The sequence below is a fragment of the Eretmochelys imbricata genome, chromosome 1 (genome assembly GCF_965152235.1).
Source record: "Eretmochelys imbricata isolate rEreImb1 chromosome 1, rEreImb1.hap1, whole genome shotgun sequence".
In the NCBI taxonomy this organism is placed as follows: domain Eukaryota; kingdom Metazoa; phylum Chordata; order Testudines; family Cheloniidae; genus Eretmochelys; species Eretmochelys imbricata.
This window is the reverse complement of record NC_135572.1, coordinates 102,307,298-102,323,778: the sequence shown is the minus strand read 5'-3', so window position 1 is coordinate 102,323,778 and position 16,481 is coordinate 102,307,298. Positions and strand designations below refer to the sequence as shown.

The 16,481-nt window shown below is 37.7% G+C and overlaps 1 protein-coding gene across 2 annotated transcripts in view; it reads left to right on the top strand.

The window, feature by feature from the left end:
- The window catches only part of NALCN (sodium leak channel, non-selective), a 330,584-nt gene that overhangs the window by 193,450 nt on the left and 120,653 nt on the right, over positions 1-16,481 (top strand). For both annotated transcript variants that reach the window (XM_077807053.1, XM_077807052.1), the window contains 2 exons: positions 5,989-6,156; positions 11,757-11,948. In XM_077807053.1, the coding sequence (XP_077663179.1) occupies positions 5,989-6,156; positions 11,757-11,948 (360 nt within the window). The remainder of the gene's footprint in view (positions 1-5,988; positions 6,157-11,756; positions 11,949-16,481) is intronic.

Here is a 16,481-nt window from a genome sequence, read left to right as displayed (position 1 = left end):
CAGAAAGCAGATTGGTTATTTCTACCTCCATATCCTTGTTCCCATTAGCCACCCTGCTACTGCACCCAAGCTCCTCATTACCCTTATTAAAATCTGAGGCAAAGTATTTGTTTAGGTGTTGGGCCATACCTACTTTATCTTTAATTTCCACCCTACCCTCAGTGCTTAGTGGTTCTACTGTTATCCAGGGTTCTTTCTACCCAAAGCTCTTGGTAACTTTACTCTGTGCGAGGTGGTGTCAGGATATAAATCAAGGGAGACACGACTGTCCAATCGATAGATGGCTGGCACAAACGGAACAACACAAAAGTGCTTTCACTTAAAGCTATTCTTTACTTAGTCTCAAGCACCTACACATGTCCACAACAAGTTAGTAACGCCGAGCCCTCAATAATTACCTAAATTGGGTGTGGCTCTTGAGTGGCACAGTGGTAGTCTTCCGATGCCAATCTTCTGTCTGCTGGTGGGGACCACAAGATGTGTCCAGAGGGAGAGTCCCTGAAGAGTCCAACTACCCAAAACTTTCTTCCCTTATTTATTCGTTAGTATTACAATAACACGTCACTCAAAGAAAACTTGTTAAGCAAGCAATTTCAAAGGTTAAGCAAGAAGTTTCCTTCTGATCATCAGTTAGCCAGATGTGTTTTTTCAGAGTTTGCATGCCTTGCGGCCCTGACAGACACATCCCTGAGGGCACATATAGACAAGCTTCCTGTTTTCCTAAAATGCATAACACAGCAATTTCAACAGAGATCTCATCAGGAAGGACGTGGGGTCAAGCTGCCCTTTCTGTGGCACCCGAAACCCCTCCCCTCCTGACTCAGTCATGCTAAGGTTGCTGCATAGGCCCACTTACGGCCTGCTAGCTTGGCTACTTGTAGCAATAAGCAGTAATGGTTTGGGCACTTTGCGGGTTTGCCAAGATCTCCCCGTACGCCACTTCTCTTTTTCTTCTTTTCTTTTTATTTATATAAAATATCTTTTTTCTGTTGGTTTTAATTTCCTTTGCAAGGTCCAGTTCTGCTTGGCTTTTGGCACTTCTCACTTTGTACTTAAATCCATCCTATTTAGGAAAGCATAAAGGCACGTGCTTAACTTTAAATATGTCCTTTAGTCCAAGTGACTAAATGTATACCTAATCACCTTTCCTGATTAGGGATGCTTTCCTGAATTGGAGCCACTGCTCACACAAGTAAAAGTTAGTACAGCTAGAGACATTAACTCACACTGTCCCCTCTCTTCAAACTGACAACTGTGGCCAATGGCAAAAAAGCACCATAGGGAGCCAAACTATCAACAAGTGGGAGAGACACAGTTCCAAAGCCATCATGGAAGGGCAGACTCTCTCTCGAGTTGGATGTTCCTTTCCTTGGACAACCCTACGTTCCCCTATGTTGGAGGCCATATTTCCTATGTCTGGAGCCCACAGCCACTGGAGAAGTTACAATATGGCCCTATATTTCACATACAAATGCCATTAAATTGATGCAAAGAAATCCTAACATTTAACTCCTCAGCAAGATCTGATCTCTAAGTCTCTGTGCCAAAGTGTGTTTATCTATTCAGTTAAGCTTAAATTGTAAGGATTATATTTAATTTAACAAGGTTTCAATGATTTCCATAATAAACCTACTAAAAATGGGGGATGGGAGGAATTTGAATTTGTAAAGGTTTTATATTTACAATATTGTTTTAAGAAATGTGGAATAATGTTAGTTTTCCATCATTATTATAGCTGATACAATTTTTTTTCCTAAATGAATCCCCTTCCCATAGCAGAGCAATATATTCCAAACAAATCACTGGTAAATATGGAACATACCAAAAATCCCAATTGCAGCAAGTTTCAAGACTGTGCTGGGGTTCAGCACACAATAAATAGAATCCAGAGGTCAGAGTCAATAACATAATTGATATGACTTGACATTTTCATATTTTTAAACAAGGGTCTTAAAAGGAAGCTGTCAAGTCCTTTCACTTCAGGCATTTTAAACAAGCTTTTGAATAAAAATTGTATTTTTACTAGAATGTACAGCACTGGAGTTGGTGCAGGTTTAGCTGATTGTCCTCGTAATGAAATTTTTTTCTGTATGTAAAAGCATATGCGTGTGAGGGAGAATGGTCTTGTGGTTAAGGCACTGGACTGGGACTGAGGAGATTTAGGTTTGCTTCCTAGTTCTCCTACAGATTTTCGTGTGACCTTGATAGGTCTGTAAATGGGGATAATACTTTCTTTGTCTATTTAGGCCCTGATCCTGCAATTAACACACGATCAGAGCCTCAGATTGTAAGCTTTGCTGAGGGGAGGGACTATCTCTAATTTTTAATAAAATGCCTAGCAGAGTGGTACCCTGATCTTGGTAAGGTCCTTCAAGCACTACTGTGATACAAATAATAATGCCTTCTATTGTCATACTGCATGTGTATTTCTGTGGAGGGCACTGTATGCAAGTTATATTTACTTTTTCATTATTCAGTGCTAAAAAGGTTCTCTTTGAAATCTGGGGTGTGGGTATCTGTTGCAGGGTTGGTACACCTATCACACTTAGGGTATGGGGGAAGGGTACTACAGCCCCGGAGCTGAGTCCAAATGACCACACTGAGCCTCAGGGTAGTGTGGCCTAATGGCCGGAGTCAATAAGGTGGCCCTCCTTTGCAGGGCTGCATGATGGCCTTGTGGCCAGAGTCAATATGGCTGCCCTCCCTTGCAGGGCTGCGTGGCCTAATGGCCAGAGCAATACGCTGCCCTCTTCTGCAATGTTTCCAGCAGCAGCCAGACAAGACCTTATAGACCCCGTCACAGGAACAATGAGGTAATCACCCAAACACATCCAAAAAACTCAGAAGAAACAAACAAGATAAATGAGCTGCACCTCCAGTTGTCAGTCAAGCGCTTTTCATCTTTCTCCTCTAGCTCTCTCCCTCTTTTTGTGTATCTGACGAGGCCACAGCTCTCACAGGTTTTGACAGGACTTGGCAAAGTCCACTTGGCACTTCAGGTTCATCAATGCCCAGCAATAGTACCAGGAAATTGTAGATAATTGGAAAGTCTTTCATGTTCATTAAAATCCCTAAAATAATATAGTCTCAGAATAATAATATAGTCTCAATTTAGGAATAATCTAGCCATTTAAATTCAGCAGACAAGCCTAGCCTGGAGTATTTCATACGCTCAGCTACAAGAAGGAAGCCTGCTTCCTTTATGGGAACTAGAGGACAGACAGCTCTAGAAGGAGAGAGGGTTTTAAGGGTTAAAGCAGTAGTCGGGGGCGGGGGGAGGATGTAAATTCTAGACCTAGATTCCACATTTACATATTTCAATACACCCCACTATTTGCAAAACTTAAGGTACATTACAAATTTATTTATCAGCCCATTGTACCAAAATAAATAAAATTCATGGTCAAATTGAGGTAATCAGAAAGTTATTTAAATTTGAATATATTGACCTTATAGAATCAGCAAAAGCAATCTTGTGAGAGAGAAAAACAAACAAAAAACCCAACCAAATATAGCTTCCTAGCACCTGGGAAGGGTGAAGAGCAACTCCATGATGGACACCATCATAAAGGTCTAATTATATATGTTCATTGGTTAGACGGTAGGAGGGTATGCAGTAGAAAAACCCAAGACAGACAGAAATGAAGAAGCCTTCTCCATTTTGATAGGTTGCAGGATTGAAGTCTTAATGAAGATCATTAAGAATCCTGAAAAGCAGTGGCCTACACGCTAGAGGCATGAACAGAGTTAAACCGTTTTTTTCTGCTACCATCTCACATGACAGTGTCCTTTGCAATGAATCTATGTCCTTGTATCAATACTGTTCTGAGAAAGTCTGTGTCCCTCTTGCCAAAGTGAAAATTAAACAGAATATGGAACCTGAAAAGGGAGGGAAGGGCCAGAGATCTGGGATCCTAACCTCATTGATCCAACTCAGAAGGACTCCCCTCTAAGTTCACCTGTAGCTCTACACCCCCCTCAGCCAAGCCAGGGCAGCACAGCAGAACCATCTTAGGTGGTAGTGTTGGGTATTGGCCCTAGCTGTCCTGTGCGTAAAGCAGCATTAGCACCCTGCAACCTACAGGGAAGCATGCCACTCATATGGCTCCTCTTTGGCTTCTTTCCTAACTGAGCCTCACATGTTTTTTTTTTATGGCTCATGAGGATGCATAGGTATTTTGACAGAAGGAATTGTGCAAGCACAGCAGATGGTAGCAACTTGTGTAACCAGTTGCCTGCCCCTGCATGGCACCCCATGGCTTTTTCCGTGGATTCACCCTCTTCCCCTCTCTGCAGCAGCAAAAGGGGTAGATATGAACATAAATTTGTATACAAATCTACGTTATTGCATTGCATACCTAACAAAAAATTCAAGTCAGATGTTGTCTATTTGACTCCTGATTCTTCTCATGTAATTAATTACAATGAAGGAAAAATGCCCAGCTCTATCAGTTAGAGCAGGTGTATAAATGTAACAGTGTATAGCAGGTGTATAAATGTAACCAAATGCTATGCAAACCATCAGATACATTTTTAAGTGTTAATGGTTTGAGGTCCTCTGACAAGGATGTAAAATGCAAATCATCCTGCCTATGCATTTATAGAATAAATTTAAATATATTTAACATCAAATTGGCTAATCTTGTCCCTAATGCAACACCTATATAGTCTGAATTGTGTGAATGTTAGACTTGCTTCTCCACTGCTGTACGGTTGAATTCCAATACCTTTCTGCATTTCATAACTGGAGTGCACACAGATCCTTTGGAGATGAAATTTTGTATGACTCTTCTTTGCTCAAAGGCCTTTTTTTCTTTAAACCAGATTAAAATACTTTCTCAGTGTGTTTCAAACACAGTTTTTGCTCATTCTGGTTTTGAAACCATTTTTTTTCAAACTTGACTTGTTTTGTAGATCTCAGTGATATCTACAAAGGAACAAGTCAGGGGAAATTGGTCATTATCTTTGATGATATGAAGACTGAGAGGTGTGAGTAGGTGTGTGTGCGCGCACACAGTAGGGCTTCCAGTTGGGTTTTATTGCTCAGCCTAAACAAAAGGTTGTGCTGCGAGACATCTTCGTTTGATTTAATCATGCAGAGAACTTGAAAGTTTGATAAATATTTCAGACACTTTAGGAAAACTCTTGCAGATATTGCTGGTGGTACTGCTCACCAACAAGCCATATGTGTTGACTAGAAGATTGAACATAAGGCTGGTAGCCCAAACATTTGTGTTATATTTCCACCTCTGTCCGTGATTTTTACAGTTCATAAAATATATTGCACATTACAAACATTATTTAGTTAGCTGACAAAACCCTCTCTGTTGGTAAATATAATCATATCTATTTTATGGAAAGAGAGTTGGAATCTCAAATAGTTTAGAACCATCAAGTTAACCTAAGTGGGCTCCAGTTGCAACCAGCTCAGGCCAACTGAGAATTTGCCAACCTTGGGAGAACATTAGGCCCAATTAATGAAAGGAAATGCATGTGTATGGTTTTCCAAATTTGAGTATTTTTTTATTATTAATCTCGTTTTTAAATTGTAACAAATAGTTTTAGTGATAATTTGTGAGTATCTCTATTTGTAGACAATTAGCACTTTAGAAATATCAACTTGCTCTATCATCTCGGTGCAAGTACGCTATATGTTATACAAACAGGAATTCTGTCATTTTCATTTGAATGCTCTGCTTATAGTCAAAGTTTGAGAATTTACAGATAAGTGCCATTTGTTCATAAAAATTAGAAAAATGAGAAATGCCTGTCATCCATTTTGATGAATCTAGACCATTATCCCTTTGCTTGGCTATTCAGCACATACCATTATTTTTTGCTAAATGTTATTCCAGCTATTTCCTTTGCTCTATAGATCCTCAAGTAGACATCATTTCAAATCTTGGCAAGGTATGAACTCTGACATAGAAAGCCATGATTTGAATCAGTAATTGAAATACTTGTTTTTCCTCTTGTGTATTCTCCTAGGTTGCTTTTACAGTTCTCTTTGACTTAGAAGCTCTTCTGAAGATCTGGTGCTTGGGCTTTACTGGATACATCAGCTCATCTCTTCACAAATTTGAACTGCTGCTTGTAATTGGAACTACTCTTCATATTTATCCAGACCTCTACCATTCCCAGTTTACATATTTTCAGGTACAGTCAACTAATTTTAAGATTTTTGTTTAAATACTTTGTTCAGGCACACTAAAAATGTTATCCACGAACAGTAATACATATTCCCATCTGCGCTTTCCTTTGTTTCTTCCAGTGTTCTCATATTGCTGAATCACTTTGAATAAGTCTTTAAAATAATAATAATTCAAACAAATGTCTCTTTTTAAATCTGTGGATCTACGGAGACCTTACAAGAGTAGGCCTCTATCTGAGTAAGCAGATCAGCCCCCTATCCTCCTTCTTTGCAGCTCTCATTTCCAACTTCCGCTATACTGCTTCATCCTGGCTTTGGTCTAATTTGGCCACAATTCTTCATTCACCTTTGCACACACACCACTTCTTACTGCATGTTCTCCCGCTGACCCTTAATGTCCACAAGTGGCTTGCTTGTTATTGGCCCTCAGTTCCCCATAAACTTACTTTTGATTCCATAGACACTGCTCTACCAGCTGTCACCTTCCCATGTTACTTTCCTAACTAGGAGATTCTCTGCCTCAGTCCCTTCTGGATCTTCTAAAGCCATTTCCCCATCTCCACCCTGGATCCTGACATTTTGCAATCATCAGGTTATTCCTAATCTATTTATGGGGGCTGTCCTGTCCATTCCTGCTGGAAGTCCCTTGTGGAACACAAAGAGAGAGAGAGATTCCTTGGGGTTGACTCATTTTCAGGTTGTAAGTGAGCTCACATTTGTCCTTTGTTAGCCTAGCCGCCATACCAACTAATTCCCTGTCCCTCCTTCTTGGATGAACATGTCCTGTAGGGTCAATCTAGTTGTGGGAAAAGGCCCATAGGTTCATTATATTGTAGTATAATCTCAAGTGTAAGGTGTCAGTTACTGAGTCTAGTAATCCTTTCTTTAAAAAGGCTAAAACAATTATTTTGGCATTGGAAAATCACAACCTTACATGAGAACTACAGGACACAGCTTTTTAGACTGGTCAGACATTTTAGCTATAAGAGGATTCTGGGAATTGTAGTTCAGATAATAGCAAGTAAAACAGTGATGCTTAGAGAGACCAAAATACCTTCACGGTAGTTTCAGTGATATATGTTGCATTTATGACTTTAAAAAATTAGAACAGATTCATATCCGTCTATTATTTAGAAATGAGTTGAAGCAAGAGATTAGTAATTAATAATGAAAAGGGTAAATAATAAATGACATAGATAAATCTTACAGAAAAGCATTATAAACTATGATGACACATAGTACAGTCCGCTGAAATGTAGTGATGAACTTTGACAGATTGTGGAAAACTGCACAAAGCCTATTCACATTCTCTTTACATGATTCTACAAAATTGGTCAGGAAAACCTGCAAAGCTACAAGATCTCTGACCCTGGCACACAGCCCCACAGGAATTGAATGTTTTTAGATGGTGGCACTTTAGATCTTGCTGAGATTACATGATATCAGAATACTCAGCACAATGCCACTCAAGGGCATGATGTAACTCTCAAACATATGAAAATGAATACCTTAAACTAAACCACTGTACTTCTATTGCACAAATGTAAAATAAACAATCAGACAACAGTAAGTTGGAACTCTCAAATATTACAAGCAGCAAACACATTAACTCATTGGTGGAATATTTCTTTAATCAGAACCCACTTACAGCTTGTGGTCTCTTTCCAGGAAGTTTGAATATTAAAATATAAATTTTACGTATTGGACAAAATAATTGTGGTCATCGCTAACTCTGTAGAATAGAAGGGGGAAATTACTGCCTGAATCTGGTCCTTCCGTCTTTTTCTTGCTCTGATAATATCTGTCTAGATAGATCTTTTTTCATATATTTATACGTTTGGGGTGGGATTATCTAAAAGCACTCGCTGTTGGCCTAACTATATTCCCATTGCAATATGGGAGTTTTAATACAGACTTCAATGAGAACAGAGGTGGGTTGTTGCTGAGTGTTTTTGAAAAATCTCCCCCCGCCTTGACTTTGTGACCAATCTTTCACAAAGGATTAAAATGTGTAATTTGCATGCCTTCTACATTTAAAAGAAAATCGTTCATGGTGACACATAGTTAGAGTGAGTCAGCCCCGTATTTCCTGCAAATGCAAAATAACATGAAATAAAATGAAAAACAATGATTAAAATGACATAAAATGAAAAACTCCCCAGTGTAGGCATTTTAACCTGCCAGACCGGATCACAACATTACTCAGGACTGGCCCGGCCACTCCTCTGCCAGCATGACTGGTGGGGTGGGTGGGCCAAAAGTGAATGGCATTGCAACCCCATGCACCACGCCACAATTCCTGGAGCTGGGAGGTGGGCTGAGCCCTTTGGGTCAGGAGCCCCTGCTGCATGGTGAATGCAGGCTCACTCTACAACCACTCCTCAGCCCCCAGTGTCTTTTACTGCCCTGGGGGCAGGACCTGAGAAAATGAAGTAACAACAAATTCCGAGAAATAAAATGAAAAATTATAAAAAGATTTCACAGAGCTCTAACTATCAGCATAATTCTAGTGAAACAGAAGTGAGCAGCACTAAAAGTATATTCAGGTATTGATACTAATTTCTGACACCTAAATTACAGAGATTAAAACAATGTCGAAACCAAACTTAAAAGGATATTTTTATTTATTAAAAATAATGTTAATTGGTTGGGAGGGTGTTTTGTTGTTTTTGTTGTTACCTTAAAACACTACAGGTGAACTCCCGGCCCTGTCAAAGTCAATAGCAAAATTCTCATTGACTTCACTGGGGCGGGATCCTCCCTACATTCTCCAAAAAAACCCAAACCTGTCCTCTGGACCCATTATGAAATAAAGGGCACTTGCTGTTTCATCACAGAGTTTTTTTAAGATGTAGTTTTCATAGAACTATCTATCTGAAAAGACATACGTTTTATAAGCAGAAGCACCTGCTACACTGAAAGATCTGGGTCACATTCAACAATCCAAATCCCCTTGTAGGCAAATGACACAGAGGTTGGAAAATACCTTTGTCAGTGTGCAGGCATGTATACACCATGTTCCCAAACAAGCAGATTTCTAGCAAGCTGTGTAACGTATCTCCAGTTCAGTTAAGGTCAAAAAGTAATGTTCACAGGGATACTTCTGGAGGCTAGGCAGATCTTCAGGTATTTTAATATTAATGGTGACAGGGTTGCTGTGTTCCCAGTCAACCAAAAAAATGTAGCTAAAAAGAGTTCCTTGTTGAATACCCCCTAGTTTATCAAACAGAACTTTTTTTCACCTTCCTAGTCTTCCCTAATGTCTATCATAGTCTATATTATTTATTTGCCTTCACAGATAACCTCTTGTCAATACATGAGTTACTCTTCACCACGCTAGGCATTACTCACCTTCTTAACCACCTCTCTGTGCACATCAGTATTAATTCTTGTTCACAGCAACATGCAAACCATTCTGTGACAGAAAATTAGCAGTAAAGCAAATTTTCTGCAACCCTGATCCAAAAGGCCTTCATAGTTAATGGAAAGACTCCATGTTTTATGTATTACAGCAGTCTTACAAAGGGTTTTTTTGGAATGGAATGGAGTGGAATATATTGTGTTTTGAAGGCAGAAGGTGGTGTTTTTTATTGGGGAAAAAATATTATAGAGTAACCTTCTGAGGTAAACATAACTACATCTTGAGAGAGGCATTCTTAGAAATTTTATGTAACAAAACTTGTGGGTTCTTTTTTAATTTTCATTTTGAATTGCGGTACAAAATCTTTATGTATTTTACCCCCAAAAGTACACACCATCTATGTAAAAATCTTAAAAAAGAAAATTTGTATGTATTAGCCTATAGCATGGAAAACAAGAATGTCATTATAGTAAAACTTTGCTAGATTTAATTTGTCTCCTAATGAAAACAAATGAAATAGCAAAATAGCACCAATAAAGATTAATGTGCTACTTAAAGGTCATTTAGAGCTCTTTAGGCGGAGAAAAAAGAAAGCTAGGTAAGACAATTAAATCTAAAACATGATTCAGAATACAAACCAGTGGTTCAATCCTAGTCCCATTGAAGTCAATATCAACATTCACATTGACTTCAGTGGGGCTAGGATTTCACCCCAGGAGTAGTTCTGTTGAGTAAAGGTATCATTTTTACTCAGCCACACTTCAAGGGAGAATTGTATATTAAAAAAATCAACGGTTTCAGGCCAAACTCAATCTACCACTTTCCAGGTAGCCAATATAAAGTACACAGGTTGCGCCTAATATGATCACAGCATCTTAAATCCGTGAGCAAATGTGGTGCTGAATTCTGAACAAGTTGCAAGCTATAGAGAAGCCCTCCTAAGCAGTGGTAATAAAACACCAGTCATGGGAGCGTGTGTTCCTGTTACAAAATAAATAAGTGCGTAGCAGTAGCCTATGCAAATTACACAACAGAAAAAACACATTAGACCCTCATGCAAACAACACATGGTTTACCATGGAAATGATACAGTCACTCCAGGATTCTTAACCTAGCTCAGTAAAGGAAGAGAGAACTTCCTCATAACATCAGCTTGTGTCCAGAAGCAAGACTTCTGTTTACCCCATACTGGGGACAAGGCAGCTGTGATACATCCAGCTGGTAGTGTCATTCCGTGACGGAGATGTGCAGAATGTATGGGGTCCATGGGGCATGAGAGACATGTATTTGTTTAGATCGCAAGCTGTTTGGGGCAGGGACTCTCTTTTTATTGTGTGTTCGTATTGCACCTCGCACAATGGCGTGCTGGTCCATTACTAGGATTCTGTATGGTACCAATAATAATAATAATTAGTAATGAGACAGCTGTGTATCACCAGCATACTGGTGATATTCTCCCCATGTTGAGAAACTATGTCACTGGAAGGTCTCTCACTGAATGTAGTATTAACAATCATGCATGTTAGCTAATGAAACATTTAATGATTTATATCTTATAGTAAGTACCTCATGCAACTCTTTGCATTGAGATTCAGGGTTAACTTCCTCTTAGGTCATTGTATGGGCAAACTATCTGTGGGGATACACGTGCATGCTCTCTGCATGAATATATAGCCCAGTGTTCAGTGTTACAAATACATTCTCTTAAGAGCCACATAGTTTTGTTTTTTTTTATTGATACACTGGAATTGTAAAAGATTGTGGATCAAGGCTATTAATATAGAAAGGGAAAAATACCAAGGGAAGCAATGAGCTAAAAAGAATATAATTTTTTTATCAAACGCATGGCTCTGAGCAGTAGGAGGAAACTTTAATAAAAATGCTGCATCATCCTAGATTAATTTCAGACTAGGAATAAGATATATATTTTTAACAGGGCACATAGATTAACCATTGGAACAATTTAACTAGAGGTGTAGTGGATTCTTGATCACTTCTTATCTTTAAATCAAGACTGCTTGTCTTTTAAAAAGGTATATTATGGCTCAAACAGAAGTTATGGTCTTGATACAGAAATTGTTGGGTGAGGTTCTTTAGCCTGTGTATGCAGGTCAGATTAGAAACATGATCATAAAGGTCCCCTCTGGCCTTAAAATCTGTGAATCTATTAAAATTGATGGATAATATAATCAGACAAACTAATATGATCGTAATTGTATTTTGTCTTTTCCTCTCTCTTTGCAGGTGCTTAGGGTAGTTCGACTTATAAAGATTTCTCCTGCTTTGGAGGATTTTGTGTATAAGATATTTGGACCTGGAAAAAAACTTGGGAGCTTGGTTGTATTCACTGCCAGCCTTTTAATTGTAATGTCAGCAATTAGTTTACAGATGTTCTGCTTTGTGGAAGAACTGGACAGATTTACAACTTTTCCAAGGGTAAGTATAAGAAGGATTGACTACTTCACTAGTTATCTTATTACAGGTCTATCTTTCTGTCTAATCTAGTTTTCATCATGATGAAAGCTTATTACCTTATAGAAGATCAAATAACAGCATGGTCTTTGCTGTGTGGTTCTGTTTTCCAGACCCACAATAGTAAAGAGAAGTTTGAGTTGGGCTGTTTTGTTTGTTTGTCTATTGCTGAAGGAAGTCTAGGGTGTACAGATGTAGATATAATGGCACAGCAAAAAGTATGGGTCTAACAATGGTCAAGGATACAATGGAGAGAGCATGCATGTGTGGAATAGTGTATACGTGTGGAATGTTCCACTTGGACATGATATATAACTAGAAATCAATTTTAATGACTTATAATAGTTACAAATATTAATTTTGATTTTTAAGCATTTTTAAAATTTTAATCTATTTAAAATTTTAACAGTTGCGGGAAATTATGGGGGAGGGGCAAGCAATAATTAATGGCGGTAGACGTTGAGGTTCAAAAAGTTAAAGCTTTATAACCACTAAAAAAACAAACTGTCAGCATCACATGTCAAAATATATATAGTATATATCCTTACTTCAAACTCTAGTAAGTTCTTCAGCAGCATTTTTCTTACTTTGCCTATCTGCAGAATTTGATTATCAATGGAAGTATTTTTGCCAGTTTATGTATGCAGTGAAATCGACGATTATTGATATTTACCAATAAATAGCTAATACTTCCAAGCCTATATGTACCTTTGGTATTATGAAAAATGGTTGCTCTTGATATGCACAAGAATGTGTATTTTAGGCAAGGTTGTAAAACCTGCCTGCATTGCCAAAGTATGCATCCACCTTTTGGGCATAAATAAATGGATACTGTGGGCATGACATGAAATCAGAATGAAACTCTGAAATTCAGTGGAAATTGTAGCTAATATAGTTAGTGAAACACACTGTTTTGAATGAAAATACTGCCATTTCTTTAATACTATATTAGACTGAGTGTACATGGATTGGTTCCATTGACACTTTATTGCTTTCAATCATCCTATACTGGTTTCATAGTATATCTGTTTTAGTGAAAGTGCATTGGTTGCAACAATTAAATAGGAATGAATAAGGCAGCCTCAAGAGTCACGCATTTAACAAACAAAATAGTTAAGCAACAATTTCTAATGATCTCCTTTATTACATGTCTGGGATGTTAGCCACCAAAAGTGAGACAAAAAATAGATATGCTAAGGGAAGAAATGTTATGCTACAATTCCAATTCTAGAAAGCCTGGCTAGAAAAAGAGTTAGTAGGGTCATTGCAAATGTAATTAGGTTTCATTTTCAAACACTGGAGAAGGAAGAGAAAACAGAACGCTATGAGGCAAGTGTATAAAAAAAATAATCAGGCTTCTGCCTAATTGCAGTGATAATGCCACGAGTTATACTGTACTGTCAGCTCCAATGTATAGTTTTAGGAGAACCTTTGATAGTAAATTGAAAGTCTGAAACGTCTGTGCACTTGATTTCTAGCATGTGTTTAATTTTTGAACTACGAAAATGTCAGTGAAAACCCCTAAGAGAATTATAGTTACATAATCAAGGTAAGAGATCCTCACAGCAACTTGCAGATTTTAACTGACGTATTGATCTGTGAAAGCTCAAGTTTAAACAAACATTGTCATGCTCTACCATTGTCATGCTCTATTAGTAAACTTTTACATTAATGTGGACATTTTTACCCACATTTATTTTATTAACATATTCATTTTTGGCAAAGGTATGTAGGTACTGAAATATACTGTCCAAAGGAAAAGAGGATATTCCCGTTAGTGGATTATTGAGATGCTAAAAGACAGAACAATACGAATTTAATATTTTTCTGCTTGAATTCTCAATTGAATATAAGATGGATTACCAATAGCAGTGTATCAGTGGAAGTCAAATTAAAATGTTTTAAAATACATCTCATATGATAGTTTGACTTAATAGTCTTCAGTTATTCTTTTTCTGAATATTATTCTTTTACTGTATACAAATCCACTAAAGCATAAGGGTTTGGGAAATATAATCGGTAATGTGTGTTTTCCTTTTGTAGTTCTACTGCTTTGGGACCTCTGATGTAATGAATGAAAATTTACTGTTAAGAAAATTGAATTTGGGATGAAATTTGACCTGTCAATGTCTCTTTAAAGTGTCTCCCTCTGACAAAGGTTGGGGGACTACCGTTAACATAGTAATCTCATTGATTTCAGTAAGATTCTTCAACTGAATGACTACAGAACCAGTCTTGCGGCAAACATACATACAAGTAAACATAAAATTATAAAATTATTCTGTTTAAAGTTCTGGAATGTATTATTTTCAAATCGTGCTTGCAAAAATAGCTTTACTATCAGAGAGGGCAAGCATGACGTTGGGTTCATATATGCAGAGTGTGTTATTATAGATTTATAGGGGCTTGCCCTGATGCAAGAATTAATCTGAAATGGCAGGCACAATTGACATGGTGGGTTTTGCAGTTCCTGAAATGCTGAGGACTGTTACACTTACAAAAAGGATGACAATGTAGGGTAAATTTTGAACCTTAACACTAAAGTCCCTTTGACACTGAAACAGTAGACTAAAAATAAAATCCGCCCTTAACCATAAATATCCTACAATGAAGCACAGTATGGGTTTTGGAAACAATAGGCCTCCTTCTTTCACTAATGCCTATAAATTGCATGTTTTCACATGGTTGTATGAACAGTCAATAAGCACAAGCTCAGTGTTGCTCTGGTTACAAATTTCAGTGTTCTTTTGATCGGTGCTGCTTCTCAGATGGCCTAACTTCATCTTTATGTCTATACTAAGAGCACAAAATACAGATGTTTACTTTACTGCTATTAACAGATCCATCTTCTTTGTATTTTTAGGAACCATCTCCCCAAATGAATAAAATAGCAAAGTATTCTACAGTGTCTTGTATAGCATTATTGAGCTATATTCTGCTAGAGAGAGAGAGAGAGAGAGAGAGCTATATTCTTGGTTTACACACTATACAGTGATCAAAATATTCCATTTGAGCAATATTTTTTAAGTCTAAATTAAGTGAAAGGCCAGACACTACACTGAAAAACAAACCACTGCTGGGAAGTGTTGTTACTGTATCCAAATAGATACTCTGTCACAATTACCTTGATTTGCTTTAAGAGAACGACAAATTAAGACATGAAGAAAGAAAAAACACCATTTCTGTCTTCTCAGCCTGTATGAGCCCTAGAGAGAAAAAAAGGGGCAGCTGAACTATAGGTACAGAGAGCGAGAGATGTTGAAAGATATAAATAAGTTAGGTACCAAACTTCCATTTGTGCCTTTGAACAGCTCTGCTAAGACTGCTTAGAAATTTCAAGGTGAACTACACAGAAAATAGAAGAGATCATTGCAGTTTCATAGTTACCTACACCTCTGAAAGCAGATTGCATTTCTCTGAATCTTGGGGACAAACATTAGCTGCTCCAGTGTGAGTGAAAAGAGGATCAGAATTTAAAAATGGGTCCAAAATAACATAGAAACCCATGGTCAAATCCTGTCCCCATTGAAGTCAATGGCAAAACATCCATTGACTTTAATATGATCAGGATTTCACTCCTGGGGCTGAGGCTGAAAGAGGCTCAGCTAGAGACAGATTAGTTCCACACAATCATAAAAAAACTTTTTTGTTAGTTCTTAAATGATGAATTGTTTACTCTTTAGAGCCATTACTATGTAATACCTATTGAGGTGTTTTTACAGGCTGACCTTTCTTATCATGGTATGTTACTGAATTCTTCTTGGGTATGTAGCAGGGTGGGAGTGGTAGGGGAGAGAGAGCAAGCATTTATACAACAGTGGTCCTAAATCCTCATTTTAGATTTTAGTGGGACTGCTCATGAGGAAGGCCAGTAGGATTTGGCCCATGATACTTTGCATACGAGCATACTTATTGAACAAGTGCTCTGTAAGTGAACCTTAGATTTTGTAAAACTACACATTTCCCCCCTTTATCTATAGTCATTTGTGGGGCATTATCTGTTTAATGGATGGACAAAAAAATCAGAATTGTCACTTTGACTCACACATTTCATATAACATGCCCTATTTGCAGATCTTCCACTTCATACAAATGCAGTTTGACGACCATCATCAAAACAGCTAATTAAGTAATGGGGCATAAAGACTCATAGAAACTGACAGTCTTTTCCATAACATGAATTAATTCCGAAGTCCTCCATTTGCATAAATCTCTAAGTCTCATTTTCACAGCTGTTAGTTCTGTCAGCTAGATAGTTGCATTTCATTTTAACATAAATGGTTAGAAATGTACCTTTCAACTAAAAATATCTTTTTCTGAAAGGAAGATTGCTGGGTACAAAACACAAAATCATTATTCACTGCCATATTATTTTCTTTAAGCTAATGTTTTTCCAATATAGGGAACTTTAATAATATGAGGAAAGATTTAAATTTATTTAAAGGATATCATTAGAACTAACCACATTATATATTACAATTTTAAATGGAAGGCTAA